Source organism: Mastigoproctus giganteus, chromosome 7 (assembly GCF_048544385.1).
Source record: "Mastigoproctus giganteus isolate SK-2022 chromosome 7, ASM4854438v1, whole genome shotgun sequence".
NCBI classification, from domain to species: domain Eukaryota; kingdom Metazoa; phylum Arthropoda; class Arachnida; order Uropygi; family Thelyphonidae; genus Mastigoproctus; species Mastigoproctus giganteus.
The window spans coordinates 101,948,058-101,965,400 of record NC_143581.1 but is presented as its reverse complement, the minus strand read 5'-3'; the positions used below and the strand labels follow the sequence as shown (position 1 = coordinate 101,965,400).

Here is a 17,343-nt window from a genome sequence, read left to right as displayed (position 1 = left end):
ACAAGTAATAATCATCTAGTTTGTTTAAAATTTTGTTCCCATGGTGTTTCACTCCAACTTATTCCCATAAATTAGGGGCAAATTCAAATTACCCATAATAAGACATTCCATCTATATAATAAGACACTTACTCATTCCATCTGCATGCAGACACTCTCTTTATACCCTTCACAATATTCTAGCCTGAAGATTATTCCCCTTTCATTATACCTTTGCTTCCAACTAACTCACACAACACAGATTTTGTGCTGGCAGATGGAACTTCAGACTTGACAAGAGCTCTTTTTGTGCTCAGGCCAATTATGAGAAGCATGACCCCCACCACCCCTACTACATGCCATATCCTTCCTAAATACATTATACATACCACAGTTAGGGGCTTCTGTTGTCTTCATCTGTTGCCTCTCTTCTTTTGTCTCTACCATGTCTCTACCATTCTCCCAACTCCACTAATCACTTGGAGCTCTTTGACTTCCTCTCTTTGCAACTTGACTTTCTCCAGTCCAGCTTTCCTAACAGTGAGGTAATTTTCCTTGGTGATTTTAATGTTCACAACTCCAGCTGGCTTCCGTTTTCTAGTCACACCGACCCAGCAGGTCGAGATGCTGAGGCTTTTGCAATTACTAATGACCTAGCACAGATTGTTCATTTACCTACAAGAATACCGGACAATCCTAATCATACAGCCAATACACTTGATTTTTTCTCACAAACAACCCTTCTAAGTACAAGGTTGAAGTGTGAGGTCCTTTAGGCACTTCAGATCACAACTTGGTGATTGTGTCTTCTCCAATGGAACCTTTATCTCATGGCTATTCCCAACCTCGTATTGTTTGGCATTACAAGAATGCAAAATGGGATGACCTGAGAGACTTCTTTTCCTTTGTCCGATTACTGTTTCAAATCGTGTCAGCGAAATTATTCTTGCAGGAATGGAATCCTTTATCCCACACTCCACTTTAAAATCTCTTCCTTTATCTAAACCTTGGTTTTTCAATAAATATGCTAAGGCTGTCCAAGAGAAGAATGTTGCATATCATAATTGGCTTGTTTCTAATTCTTCAGTTTCATTTTCTGCCTACACCAAAGCTCGCAACAATTGTAAAGCAGTTATTAATCAGTCCAAACTAGAGTTTGAACAGGCTAAGAGTAGAAAACTTGCTTCTTGCCCTAATGGTAGCCGAGCATTCTGGTCTCTTGCCAAAGCTATTGGCCGCAACTTTTGCCCATCTCTGCTCCCACCTCTGTCCAAACCAGATGGTTCTGTTGTCACTTCAGCCAAGGATAAAGCTGACCTGCTAGCATCCCATTTTTCTTCGAGCTCAGGTATTAATGATCTTGGTAAAACACCTCCCACCATTCCTAACACGCTCCATTTAATGCCTACCGTGGTCTTCCGTCAAAAGGATATCAGAAGGATTTTGATGAATCTTGATGCTAAGAAAGCTCCAGGTCCTGATGGTATTTCTCCACTTGTTCTCAAAACCTGTGCTCCTGAACTTACTCCTATTCTTTGCCGCCTTTTTTCACTTTCTTATTCCAAAGGTGTTTTTCCTTCTGCTTGGAAATTTGCTCATATCCAGCCAGTTCCTAAAAAGGGTGACAAATCCCTCCCATCCAATTATCGTCCCATTGCAATTACTTCTACTCTTTCTAAAGTAATGGAGAAATCAATTAACCGCCAACTCTTAAACTACCTAGAAACCTTCCATCTGATCAACGATCGCCAGTATGGATTCCGTCAGTGTCGATCCACTGGTGATATTCTGGCTTATGTTACCCATTTATGGACTAATTCAATGGAAAGGTTCGTTGAAACACAAGTAGTTGCTCTTGACATCTCAAAGGCTTTTGATCGTGTTTGGCATAAAGGTCTTCTAAACAAGCTTCCATCTTATGGTTTGCCAACTGTTTTTATTAATTGGTTATCCAGTTTTCTCTCTGATCGCTCACTGAGGGTGTGGTAGATGGCTCTCTGTCTTCTAACTTCTCCACTAATGCCGGTGTCCCCCAAGGTTCAGTTCTTTCCCCCACTCTTTTCCTCTTGAATATCATTGACCTTCTTCCATTGACTGGAAATCCTATCCATAGTTTTGCCAATGATAGCACATTGCATTCAACTTTCCATTTTGAGAAACCTTGTCCAGCACAATCAGCTTCAAGTTCTCGAAAATCTGCTGCCAATTCCTTAAATGCCGATCTTCAGGTAATTCTCCAGTGGGGCAAAGACAACTTAGTTGATTTCAACCCTTCAAAAACTCAATCTTGTCTTATATCTCGCAAAAAGGATTCTTCTGCTCCTATACTTATCTTTAGTGACACACCGATTTCTAGGCAAAATGATATATCTCTTTTGGGGATTACCCTGACTTCTAATCTCTCTTGGCACAAGCACATTACAAATATTGCTTCCTATGCATCTAAAAAACTTAGTTTTCTCTTTTGCTCTCGGTGTTACTTTTCTTCCAAACAGCTGCTCACTCTGTACAAATCGCAAATCCCCCTTACCATGGAATACTGTTCCCACATCTGGGGTGGTGCCCCCAAAATCTCTATCAGGCTTCTAGATTCCATTCAGAAGAGGGCAGTTAGGTTAATTAATGATTCATCTCTAACAGAGTCTCTCCACTCGCTTTCTCATAGATGCACTGTTTCTGCTGCATGTCTCTTCTACAGATACTTCCATGGGCACTGTTCTTCTGAATTGGCTCCTATAATTCCTGCTCTCTCTTTCAAAACAGTCCGAACACGTGCCGCCACCAGCCAACATCCATTTACTGTCCAACTTCAAACCCACAGAACCAACTTTTCATCTTCCTCATTTATTCATTCAACTGCCGTTTTCTGGAACAACCTTCCTTCATACGTATTTCCTGAAAATTACAATCTACAGAAGTTCAAGCCCAATATCAACAAATATCTTCTTTTGTCTTCTCAACCTCCAACCCAAGCACGGTACTAAGTACTATAGGTTCTAATAACTCTCGTGTTTGGGGTTCTCATTAAAAAAAAAAAAAAAAAAAAGTTAAATTCGCCATCCCCAATTTCTGGGTGACACCATGTTTCCATTTGCCCTATTATGTCAGCATTAGTTGTCCTAACCAGGAGTTTGAATTCATCCATTTTATTGCCAATGCTTCTGACATTACTATAGATTAAGTTAAGACTAAACATTCTTCTATAGTTACTATACAATATTTAGGCTTGTTTTCCGAGCTTTATCTTCCCACTCATTTGGGGAAACTAGAAGTTTCCCCAAACTCTTCAGGATTCAGTATCTCTTCAATATATCTTTCCAATATTCTCAATGATACTGCAAAAATCTTGCACTTGTAGGCAGATTCCTTCTACCTACAAGTGTGGGTCATGCTAAAAATTCCCCCAAAACCTTTCAGATTTCAATAAATCAAGTTAATCCACAATGCCTCAAGCATATAATCCCTCCTACTGCAGACACCTACACATTCTGACATAACTCATGGCATTTTTTCATGGTCCTATACTTATCCAACAAATTTCCAAGTCACATTCAATAAATATCATTATTCTCTACTTGAATAATAATGTTTTCTATATCCCATGTAAAATCTGACAATATGTTGGTAAATTTAAATTCACCAATTTTTGCCCCTGGCAAACACAAGCAGGTTCTAGTCCATCTGGGTATAATGATAGCATCTATCCAGTAATTTTGAGAAAAATGGAAAGAGATTGCAGAACCATTAAAGATAATTATAAGAACATCATTGGACTCAGGAGAGATTAGCTTGGGTTGGGGAGTTGCTAATGTATCATCAATATATAGAGATGGTTCGAAGAGTGAAATGGGTAGCTACTGATCAGTCAGTCTGATTCCAGTGATGGTAAGAAAAAAAATTATGGAAGCAATAATCAATATTGCAATACAGATCATTAGACAAAAATGGAATTCTGAATAAACCACAGTAAGGTTTGTAAAGGAAAAACAGGAGTTAGATAGATAGTTACTTTGTCAGAGTCACTGCCAGTTAGTTACTTTAGGTGGATCATTCAATAACTGAATGTAGGAAATAATTTCCAATGCAGACTCCTTCAATCATGGTCATTCTCAGCCTCATGTTGCTTAGAATTATAAGTATATGAAATAGGATGAACTGAAAGACTTTTATTCATCTTTTCCTTTGTTGGACTACTAGTTTAAATCTTCCAATCCCAAAGTTTGCTGAGATTGTGTAAGTGATATTATTCTTGTAGGGAAGAATTTCGTTATTTAATATTACACCATAAAACTTCCTTTATCCAAACTTCAGATTTGAACAGGCTAAGAATAGAAAAGTTTCCTTTCCAAAGAATAGTCAAGCAATCTGGTCTCTTATCAAAGCTACTGTCACGACTTCTTTCTAGCTATACTCTCAGTTCTTTAAACCTTATGGTTCTACTGCATCCTCAGATAAAGATAAAGCCATCTTACAAGTATCCTACTTTTCTTCTAATTCAATTAGTAAAATTCTTCCTGCCATACCCAGTATATGCTGCACATTGCCTCCTGAATTCTTTTTATAGAAGAATGTAAGAATTCTGAACAATCTTGACGCCAAGATAGTTCAAAATTCTTCAAATCAGTAGAAAGGTTCAAGTCCTGATGGCATTTCTTCACTTATTCTCAAAACATGTGCCCAGCTTGAACCTAAACCGTTACCTTTTTACACTTTCTTACTCCCCTGATATTTTTCCTTCTGCTCATCAATATGCTCATTTCCAGCCAGGCCCAAAAAAGGGTAATACAGTGAAACGTCCCTTTAACGGACAGCCATGGGGAATGAAAATGTGTCCGTTAGAGAGAAGTGTCCGCTAACAAGAAGTCTGAGGGAGAAAAAAAAAAAAAGAAAAAAAATCGTTAAACGTTTAATGTAAAATTAAATTAAAATATATACAGATTTTGAACAATATTTTTGTAAATAATATACAATTACATACACAAGAGATAAAGAAAAATCGTTAAACGTTTAATGTAAAATTAAATTAAAATATATACAGATTTTGAACAATATTTTTGTAAATAATATACAATTACATACACAAGAGATAAAGAAAAATCGTTAAACGTTTAATGTAAAATTAAATTAAATTATATACAGATTTTGCACAATATTTTTGTAAATAATATACATACAATTGTGCTATGCATATTATGACTTTATCTTAAGAAAAATACATACAGTAATCACTTATTTTCTTCTGCACCTTCTTCCGGCTGATAATTTTGTTTTCAACATTTGTTTGGAGTGAAGAAACCATCGAAAGTCCTTCAGTATCTTCTTCAGGCGAAAAACATTTTTAAACGATTGATTTGTATCAGCGCTTCTTCTATTTTCATCGGTGGTTCGTCGTTAATATGTTCTTCGACAGAATGACCTTCCATTTCTTCATCCTCATGAGGAACTTGGGCACCTCCGTAGCCAGGTAGGAAGGAGCAGCAGTGTGTAGCACACGCTTCTTGATTAGACTGGGGTTCAAGCTCGTCACCACCAAATACGGAGGATGCGGAAAGGTCATTCAGGGAATGACCACCGGCATATCCCGGAGCAATATGGCCTTAGTTGCTAATGCTCCTAAAAAACAAACAAACAAACATGAGGAACTTTTTGAAAAATATCGATGATAATGTCATTGATATCTAGAGCACCATCTTCTGTAGTGAGGTTTGAGTCTATATCTTTGTAGCAGAAGTATCGTACATTATCAACAGATGTTGAAATTATTGTTCTTCTTGGTGCTCCACATTGCTGTTCACAACTTCAATTTTTGCGTTTGAGAAGCCAGACTTTACAAAACAGTTCACGACAGTTTGTTTTCTAATTGCGTTTACTGAAGAGGAAATCCATTGAATCGCATCTAGGATGCCGATTTTATTTGCAAGGTCACTTGCACATGTTGCATCGTTCATGTTTGCAATGAGATGTCTTAAAACACGTTTTCTGTAGTGAAGTTTAAAATTTTTTATTAACCCTTGATCCAAGGGCTGACACTCTGCAGATGTGTTTGGTAGCAGAAAAATGATTTGAATGTTGGACAATTCAATGTGCGGGTGAGATGCAGCATTATCTATGAAAAGAATAATTTTTTTGTTTTGACGAATCATGTTTTGGTTAAAGTGACTTATCCATTCGCTCATGATATCTCGTGTCATCCATGCTTTTTTTATTAGACTTCCAGTAAACATCCAAAAGATTCAACTTTATGCCCTTGAAACAACGAGGATTTTGTGGGTTTCCTATAACAAGAGGTTGTTCAAAGTCTCCCAGCATATTTGTACACAATAGTACAGTCAAGCATTCCTTAAATTTTTCCGCCCTGGCACTTTTCGTTTTTTAGACTCATTGTTTTTTCAGGAAGAGCTTTAAAAAACAACCCTGTTTCGTCACAGTTGTAAATATCCTTAGCTTCAAAATCATGACATAAATCTTCCAATTTGACGGTCCACTCTGTTACAACCTCAGTATCAACAGATCCACCTTCACCACTTACGGTTTTCCAAGAAATTTTATGCCGAGTTTTGAACTTGTCTAGCCATCCTACAGAAGCTTTGAACTCATTTACTCGCATAGATTTTGCAACCTCCAAAGCCTTTTCCCTAATAATAGGCCCATTAATGGGAATTTTTTTAGTACGTGCACGACAAATTTGAAGTCCAACAGTTTTCGGGAATGATTTTTGAACCTGATCATTTACGTGTTGCCAAAATTGTTTGAGCAGTTCATTTTTTTCCTTTAGGATGTTGCTTACCTGCGTCTTTCCGATTTTGAATTTTACAGCGAGATTGCGAACACTATTTTTTTGCCGATCATACGCATTAATGAGTTCGACTATCTTTTAAAGTTAAATGTTTACGAGAAGACATTGTGCACTTCACACGACACTGAACAAAACTGAAAACTGAAACTGAAAAGACGAAAGGCCGACCATATTCCCCCCCTCCCTGCGCACACTGAATTCATCAGAAGTTTTACCCGTGCCTTAAAATTCTTGAAAAAGGGTTTAGAACCGCGACGTAAACATTGATAAAATTCAGAGAATCGGAAATAGAAAATAAACACACGATTGAGGCAATATGTGGAAGAAACGTTCCTAGAAAAAGGGCCGTGAGCTCGCCCGCTGTCCGTTATGGGGAGATCAAATTAAGTGCTAATCTAAACGAAACAGTGCAGATTGCCTGTCCGTGTCCATTACAGAAAATGTCCGCTAGACAGAAGCTGCAAACACATTAAAACCAATGGAGGTGAGTTGGGGAATTTGAAAATGTCCGTTGTAGAGAGATGTCCGTTAGGAGAAGTTTCACTGTATATCTCTCCAATCCAATAAACTGCCTTCTTCCACTTACTTCTACCCTTTACAAAGTAATGAAGAAAACCATCAACCTATGAAACTATCTTGGAGCCTTCCATTTTATCATTGATTGGTGATCTGGATTCCATTGGTGCCGATCAAATGGCACCAATGGAATTCATATACTAGTTTATGTCATCTTTGTCCAAAGATTATCCATATACAGCAGACTCTCGATTAACCGGGACACTTAAAGAGTCCAAATTAAAAAATAAATAAAATAAATAATCAATCAGAAATCAAAAAATTCAAGTAATAACTAGAATAGGTATAAACAGATATTTTGCAAGTCATAAATAAGTGACAAGCGGCATTATAAGTTAGCATTATTATTATTTATTATTATTATAATTAGCCATATGATGCAAGGAAGCCCGAGGCTTTTGCTGCACCAGCCAAAAAAAAAAAAAAAAAATTCCTGAGCTACTCTTGTGTGTGTGTGTGTGTGTGTGTGTGAGAGAGAGAGAGAGAGAGAGAGAGAGAGAGAGAGAGAGAGTCAGGCATCTTGCAATCCCCACTGTCTTCACACCCGCTGTTCAAAAAAAAAAAAAAAAAAAAAGAGACAAATGTTTAGTTTGTTTTAGTGCATCGCATCGATTGCTGTATTCCGCTGCAGCACAAAATGACAAATTTTGTTTTGTTATTTATGTCAGGGACATCGGAATTTTTTTATGAAAATTTTTTTTTTTTTTGTTTAGAAATCACAAAAATGATGAGTAAACGCAAAAGAATTGCATTTTCATTTAAACAAAAACTTGAAATTATTCAAAAGTTTGAAAATGGTGCATCTGTTAAATCTCTAAGGAATCATTATAATAAGGATGTATCAAACTGGCCAAACATTAACAAGTATCGTGCGGAATTCAGATTTGTCAATAATAATAATACAGTAGCAATATATTATTAGTGATTCCCGAGTTACGTAAAACTCGATGAAGTAAGAAGTCCTGGAACATATCTTTTACGTATATCAGGGACTTTTGTATTTTTGGATTAATCGAGAAATCAATTATCCGGGATTTGTTTTTTACCATCTATCCTGGAAAACAGAGAGTCTACTGTAGTTGTTCTTGACATTTCTAAGCTTTTCAATGCATTTGGCTTAAAGCTCTTATAAACAAGCATCCATCTTATGGACTGCCAACTGTTCTTTGCAATTGTTCAACCAGTTCTCTATGGTACTGCAATACCCTTCCCTTCTCTCGATCCCTTCTAACTTCTCCAGCATTGGAGAACATCAATGCTGGTGTTCTCCAAGTTTCAGTTCTTTCTCCCACTCTTTTCCTTTTATATATTAATGACCTTCTTACACTGACTGGAAATTCTATCCATAGTTTTGCCAATGACAGCATACTACATTCCATCTTCCATTTGAAAAACTTTGTCATGAAAAAACAGGTTCAACTTCTCAAATATCCTTTGCCCAGTCTTTAATGCTAATCTCCAAGTAATTGTTCAGTGAAACAAAGAAAACAGTCAATCTTAATTCCTTTAAAACTCAGGGCGGTCTTAATTTTTGCACAATGAGCATATTGCTTATTTCCACATCTTCAATGATAATCAGATTTCTAGACAAAATCACATGTCTCTACTGACAATTACCCTAACTTCTAATCTCTCTCTTGGAAAAAGTACACCATAAATATTGTTTCTTCTGAATTATTTTTTGTTTTCAGTATTAATTTTCTTCTAAACAACGATTCATACTGTACAAATCTCAAATCCCAACCCTTAGCATGGAATATTGTTCCCGTATTTTGGGTGGTACCCACAAAATCTCTGTCAAGCCCCTAGTCTCCATTCAAAAGATAGAGGTCAGGTTAATTAATGACTCTACTCTTTCAAAGTCTTTCAACCCTTTGTCTCATAGATGTTCAGTTTCTGCTGCATGCCATTACTTTCACAGGAATTGGTTTTCTGAATTGGCATCTGCAATTTTTCCACTCTTCTAAACCAGTATGAACATGTGCCATGACCAGTCAGCTTCTATCACCGTCCAACTCGAAACTCAAAGAACCAACTTTTCCTCTTCCTCATTTATCTGTTCTTCTTCTGTTTCTTCATGTATCTCCTAACATGTACAATCCACAGATATTTAAATCTAATGCCAACAAATATCTTCTGTTTTCTCATCCTACAATCCATGTATGGTATCAAGTACTAAAGTCTAATACCTTTTGCATTTGGTGTTTTCATAAAAAAAAAAAAAAGGAATAAATTCTGTTTATACTCTGGTATGACCCCTAGGTCTGAGGAGGTTATACTTAATCATTTCAATGAATACAATTATTAACTCTATTTACAAGTCACACAGGCTTGAACTATGGTCTAATTAAATGCATCTGCTTCTACACCCTTGCATTTAACAATCAGCCATGTCAGGTATCTATTAATAATTGCAATTCAGTGTTTTTCCATTTTTAACTTTGCATCTCAAGGTAAACTTCAAGCACAAAAATACCAAGCAGGATTCATTCCACAGCATCTCCCTGAAATCCTTTAATATTTCAAACATACTGGCTAGTAATAACACATCAAGTTAACTATAATTCAGAATATACTATATACTGAATTATAGTTTTAGAATATTTTCTTGGGGAATTTAGTTTGTTTCCTCGTTTTTTAGTATTATTTATTTTTTAGTTTATTTTTGAGAGAGAGAGATCGATATCCATTTACTTCATTTGCAAAAAACACTAATTTAAAAAAAATAAAATTTTAAAATATACTGCTTTATAGAGTATCAACAAATAAAAGTCAAAATATTCTAAATAGTATCCGTAGGAAAAAAAATTCAAAAGAAAACTTAATATATGCTCAATGCCAACTATCTCATCACTGCAAAGAAAAGCTTCAAAATAATATAAGTCGTACCAATTCAAACAGTCTACACAATGGCACTATATGACCACCGGGTCAGTATCGAAACTAGAAATTATTGTATGCATATAGAATAATATAACACAACTCTCCTATCTTGCATATAATTTTCTTTAAATACCCTTTGTATATAAAAGTAAATAAAACATGGAAAATATTCAAAATTCTGTGATAAAAACAAAAAGGAAAAGAATAACTCAGCAGCAATAAGTCCTAAAATAGGGCATTATATTCATTATTTTCAAGCAAAATTCATTTTTCAAAATGTAAACAACAATTTAGTTTTACGTACCTTTTCTCAAACAATTCTCTAAACTTGAAGAGAGGCAATCTCTTTGAAGGAATGTCACTAAGAAGGGCTACCACCTCAGATCTATTTAAAAAATCAAGATGAAACAATCATTTTGAGGTAAATAAAACAATGCTTAAAATAAACATTTTTTTTACATTTTTTTATTTTAATTTTTATTTAATTTTTTACATTAAACACATTTTATAAATAATAAATTGTAATGTGTATGTGAAGTAATAACTAAGTCTATGAAAGTTATAACAAAATATCTCATTGAAGGATACACCTTTTACAAGCACAGAGAAAGAATCTCTAAAAAGAAATTATTAAAAAAAAAAAATTGTGAAATGCAGTGGAACAAAAACTGTACAAAAATACTTTTTTTTTTTTTAAGTTCTTTTACTGCCTTGTATCTTTGTTGTTTCTGCTGCTAACAAGTAAATAAATGCAGAGTTCAGAAACCACCTATAAAAACACTAAAGCAGTTGAAGGGATAATAAATTCATGGTTTATACAATTGATCACTTTTATCTTAGACTGAGTTCCACTGTATGAAAGGATTGAAGAGGCTGTATGCTTGCTGAGATAACTTTGCCTCTTATAGTGGTAGTCCATTTAAAGAATGTATAGTGCAAGATGAACTGATGAACACAATAATAATATAAACTAAAGTTCAAAGGATATACTATTAGTGAAAATTTCATTCCATCTTAACATTTTTTACAATCTTCAAATATACTTAAGTGGAAGAAGTTGCTAAGTTGTCCTAGACAGCACAGTATTTTTCAGAGTAAAAAGGTGTAAAAAATAAGTTACTGACTGGATAGTATGTTACAACACACAAAGCAAATGAAGCCTATGCAGACATATAACACTGAACTTTTTTTCTGATATTACTACTGAATTGGAAAAATGATTTGAGGAAAACTTAAAATGATTTAAAAAAGAATCCACTTTGTTTGAACATCCCCTCTAAAAAAACTGTCCAAATTTCTAAATTTATTAAAATTACTCATTTTTCACAACACCAGGTGGAAGTTTATTATAACAGTCAGTTACACTGTGGTGGAAAGAAAATTTCTGTATATCTAGATTAAAATTATATTCCCTTGTGTGTGTGAAAATTTGGGAAATTTGAGAAAGAGTAAGGATGCTTTCAGAAATAAATTTTACTCCAAGCCAATTTAAAGCATAAGACATTTCAATCACTATATGCTATTTTCATTAATTATGATTTAGAATCTGGGAGCAGATTGGAGGACTATTAATGTCTACTTTCCAAATACTGCAATTTACATAGCTTAAGCATTTCTTGGTAAGAGAACTGTTTTGTGAACATGACTAATTTTATTATTCTTCTCTATACAATTTATCTATACTCATTCTAAAACAAGGCAGCCTTGCCAATCAATTCGACCCTGGTGAGATTGTGCAAGAATCATGGGGTAGAATTTTTTCAGGGTGGTCTGTGTGAGTTAACAGAAGAAACTGCATCTACAGGAATGGGATACACTTATACAGAAAGGGTGGATGGTTATTTGCTGATGCTATTGGAGTAGTGTTAGGTGGATTGGAAAACTGATAGCTTGGGAGAATAGATGGGCAAATGGATTAACAGTAGCTGCAGGCAGAGGTAAAAGTGATTCTTGCACTGCTTCTACTGGAATGAGCAGCACCATGGAAAGCAAGGTGCTGGTGATTTCAAAGAATGCTGGGAGCCATCATGGAACAAATAAATATATGGACTGTGTTAGGGTACTCAGTCCATATAGGGTACTAAGAGTAATAATATTTGCATGTACACCAATGGAGTATAGTAAATAAATTTGATGAAATTGAGGTGCTGGTCAAGAGGTCAAAGGCAGATATTGTTGGGAATGCAGAATTGAAATTTAGGGATTACAATGCATACAGAAAGGATAGACACTACTTCGAATAAGTAATCCTTCTCTGGTAGAAAGACTACTGTTATTTATTCTCAGTGGATACCACCACCACCCAGACAGTCACAGTTTCAAAGCTGTTGGTCTATCATCAGTGGATGGGCAGGTACCCAGATAATGCAAACATGCCATCACAGTGGCGAAGTGTTCCACAGTATGAGAGACACCAAATGGTATACAGAATGATACAATAATTGAAGATTCAATGCACGAGGCATAATATGACGGGTTTAAATTAACTATACGGGGTGTTTCAAAAATGATGATCAATAATTTAAAGGTGAAAAGTACAAACTAAAATAAGCAAAAAAGTTCCAGTGAACATTGGGCCAAAAATGAACCATTTTCCAGATAATGCACATTTTCTGTTAAGGTCCGCCACTGATTATGGGAGCACTCTGGAATAGTCTGTATTGCCGAGACCTTGTACATGGTGGATATGGTAGGGGTACAGTAACTGGCGATGTAAAATTTGCCACACACTGCTATGACTCTTGCAGAGCAACCCTCCTTGTCAAAATTCCTGGATTTTGTTCTATTCTTTCTAACACCCTTTCCTCAACATCAGGTGTTATGCTTCTGGGCCTACCTGCTCGTACTTCTTGCGTGAAGTGTCCACGTTCTCTAAGGCACTGATGTACCTTGATGAATGTGCACCTGTTGGGCTGCCTTCGGCAGGGAAATGCTTCTTGGTACAAATATGCAGCCTCGAGTGCACTACCGTTGGCTTTACCATACATGAAGTGCATGTCTGCATACTCTTTATTGCTGTAACCTCTTTCTATGTTGACTATCCTTTGACAAGTACCAGTATAACTGCTACGTCTCAGAGCATTGAGAAAGGTAGAGAATGAACATAACCTAATCTAAACAAACAAGTCAGTGGTGGATTTCAACTAGAAATGTGTAATATCTTGAAAAGATATTACACATGTAATATCTTGATTCACTTAAGGACCCATGTTTACTAGGCTTTTCTGCGTATTGTAGTCTGTACAGTTCACCTTTAAATTACTGACATCAATTATGGAACACCCTGTATAATTTTGGTGTAGACAACATAGTTACACCTTACAATTAAAAATGATGTCTTCACACTACGTACGTAGTTTAATTTATGGGTAAACTTTGGTGTATCTACACCGAAATTATATAGTTAATTTAAACCCATATCATATTATCCTTGCACATTGAATTCTCAAATATTGTATCATTCTGTACACCAGACATGTCAAACATGCAGCCCGTGGGCCACATGCAGCCCTTTTGCAAGCACGCCTGCAGTCCACACAAAGGACAATGTAGCGATTCGCAAAATCTGTTAAATGAAGTAATTTAGGTAATTTAGAATTTTGAATATCGCATGCGGCTGCCTTACGACAAGAATTCTAGCAGTCTTGCCAATTTACTGGTGTAGGTACCTGGTCCTGATCCAAATTCCACGGCCCACAAGTGGAAAAGGTTCCTCTCTCGTGTAAACCGCTAAGCCTGCGTGAGAGAGTGTAACCAACGAGCATGATGTAAAAACCCGTTTATCTTGCTCGTAACAATACATAAGCTGGCCTAAATTTCGTTTCAGTTTTTTAACCGGTGATTTTATTTTTAATTTAATTTTATTATTTTTCATATTGCACATCATCTTTAAAAATGGCTAGTGCTTCTCCAGCTAAGAGAAAAAGGAAAAAGGGAATTACAGTATTTTTGCACAACAGTGAATGGAAAGATACATTGTTTAATTTGCAACAAAAGCATTGCCACGCCAAAAGAGTACAACTTGAAAAGACATTATGAAATGAACCATCGATCTTATGATAAATATGAAGGCCCAATGCGTGTCTGAAAACTCAAGGAATTGAAGGCTAACGTGAGACAGCAACAGACTTGTTTCACAAAAATTGAGAAAGAGAATGTCGCTTCCGTTACTGCAATATATGAACTCAGCCGAATGATCGCCATGAGTGGGAAATCTTACAGTGAAGGAGGTTTCGTAAAGCAATGCCTTGTAAAAACGACTCAAATTGTGTGTCCAGAGAAAGCACACTTATTCAAAGATATTTCATTAACCAGGAACACTGTTGCTGAACGGATTGATGAAATGTCAAGTGATTTGAAACAACAGTTGAAGGCCACATCGTCAAGGTTTTAACATTTCTCTATTGCCATTGATGAGATCGTTGACATCACTGGAATAGCATAGCTTGCGGTTTTCATCAGGGCTTGTGACAGTGAATTTAATATTTATGAAGAACTGATCCCCATGCATGACACAACAACAAGCCAGGCTTTGAGAAAGTCGAGCAGGTTCTGCATGACTATGGTTTGGATTTGAGTAAAGCATGCTTATCTACCGATGGTGCTGCAAATATGGTTGGCTGACATAATGGTGTTGCTGCCATGTTACGAACAAAAATAGAAAACTCGCATACAGATTCATCATTTGCACATTTTCACTGCATTATTCATCAGCAAAATTTGTGTTCAAAGATTTTAAAATTGGATCATGTGCTTAGTTTGGTCACAAAGACAGGGAACTATATCTGAGGCCGTGCTCTTAACCACCGTCAATTCAGCCAGATGTTGGAAGATATGGATAATCAGTTTACCGATGTTCCATTCTACACAGAAGTCCGCTGGTTGTCATGTCACAAAGTGCTGAAAGGATTTTATTTGTTGAAACAAGAGATAATTATGTTTTTGGAGATGAAAGGTCAAAACATGGATGAAATAAAATATGAAAGTTGGCTCAGGGATCTGGCTTTTGCTATGGACATTACTGCACAATTAACTGATCTTAATTTGAAATTACAAGGTAAAAACAAACTCATCACTCAGTTGTATGATCACATCAAGTGCTTCATTACAAAACTAAGCTTACGGAAGTCACAGTTGTCAAATGAAAATTTAACATCAGTAGAGGCATTTGATGCAAGAAAGCAAGCTTATGAAGCATCAGCCAAAAAAAAAAAAACCACTTCAACTTCACCCCTCTGTTCGTTCAAAATATCTGTCCAGCTGAGCCTTAAACTTATTTAGGCTATCAACTTCCACGAAAAGGGATGGAAGTCTGTTCCACCAACCAACCACCCTCTGGCTAAAGGCAAATTTCCGCACGTCTATCCTAAATCTGTCTTTCCTCAATTTGAATTTATGCCCTCTCAGGTGATTATTCTGAGCGAGAGGAAGAATCCCATCAGCATTGAGCATGCTCAAACCATTCAAGGCTTTATAAACCTCTATCAGATCACTCGCTGGTGCCTAGTCTCCAGACTCTGTAATTTCCAAAACTTAAGCCTTTCTTCATAAGAGCACCCCTTTGTTCCATTCACTAATCTTGTTGCCCTTCTCTGTACTCGTTCCAGCAGCTCTACATCCTTATTGAAATGAGGCCTCCAGACCTGTATACAGTACTCTAGGTGTGGCCTGACCATTGCCTTATACAAGGGAATAATCACCTCCTTATCCCTGCTAGAAAAATTCCTATATATCATTGACAATACACCATGAGCTACTCTTGCAGCCCGTCTGCACTGCTCAGAGAACTTCATATTTGCCTGCACAACTACCCCCAGGTCCCTTTCATTCTCTACCACTGTCAGTGTAGTACCACAGAGTTGATACGTTGCTCTGGGGTTGCTGTTTCCCATGTGTAGTACTTTACATTTGTCAATGTTAAACTTCACTTGCCACCTCTCAGCCCATCTGCTCAACCTTTCCAGATGCTGTTGCAGCAGCATAGTGTCAGTAGTGTCCTTGACAACCCTGCCTACCTTTGTATCGTCTGCAAACTTCGACATTAAGCTTGATATACCTTCATCAATATCATTTATGAATACAGAAAACAATAATGGATCCAACACTGAGCCCTGAGGGACTCCACTAATAACATTAGTCCACGATGAGCAGTGTCCATTGATTACCACTCTCTGTCTTCTCCCCCTCAACCACCCCTTTATCCATAGCAGCAATTTGCCTCCAATGTCACACTGCTCCAATTTGTGCAGCAGTCTTCCATGTGCAACAGTATCAAAAGCCTTTCTAATATCCAAGCATATAATATCAAAGTTGTTCCCTGCATCCAGTTCCTTTGTGACTGCATCATAGTATCCAATCAAATTGGTCAGGCAAGACTTCCCCTTAACAAAACCATGCCGAGTCCGAGCTATAGCTGAAGTCGTGTCTAAATGATCCTGCAGTGCTTCTTTAACTAGTGCCTCCGTTAATTTTCCTGGAACAGAAGTTAAACTCACAGGTCTATAATTACTTGTGTCAGCCTTTGATCCTCCTTTGTGAACTGGGTTGAGATTTGCACATCTCCAGTCTGTGGGTACCTCCCCTGAGTCCAAGGAAGCTCTCATAATTATGGCTAAGGGTTTGCTTACTTCCTTTGCTGCCTCCTTTAATATAACGGGATAGATCCCATCCACCCCGGGTGCCTTTCTTGTGTTTATCTTCAACAATTTCTCCTCCACTTTACTCTCAGTTATTACAAGATTCTCTAGTTTACAGCTAGAGTTGAATACACCTCTGGCTTTCCCCTTGCTAAATAACTCCTCATGTGTGAATGTCGATGCAAAATATTCATTTAGTTTGTTAGCTACCTGAGCAGGATCATCAACAGTTGACCCATCGATATCAAGTGATTCATCACTTGATATCGATGGGTCATGAATCAGGGGGATGAATCAGATACCAATCTGATTCATCCCCTTCCTTCTACAGTTTACATAAGTAAAGAACTCTTTGCTGTTTTTCTTTGCATTCCTTGCCAAAGATTTCTCGTAATCTGCCTTCGCCTGTCTAACCTCCTTTGTAACTTGGTTACAGATCAACTTGTATCTATCATAGGCTTCTGTGTCATGCGTT

At 36.7% G+C, this 17,343-nt stretch overlaps 1 protein-coding gene across 5 annotated transcripts in view; it reads right to left on the bottom strand.

The window, feature by feature from the left end:
• Positions 1-17,343, bottom strand: part of Marf1 (meiosis regulator and mRNA stability factor 1-like protein) — a 1,146,796-nt gene that overhangs the window by 654,736 nt on the left and 474,717 nt on the right. For all 5 annotated transcript variants that reach the window (XM_090377798.1, XM_090377799.1, XM_090377800.1 and 2 more), the window contains one exon: positions 10,538-10,618. In XM_090377798.1, the coding sequence (XP_090233924.1) occupies positions 10,538-10,618 (81 nt within the window). The remainder of the gene's footprint in view (positions 1-10,537; positions 10,619-17,343) is intronic.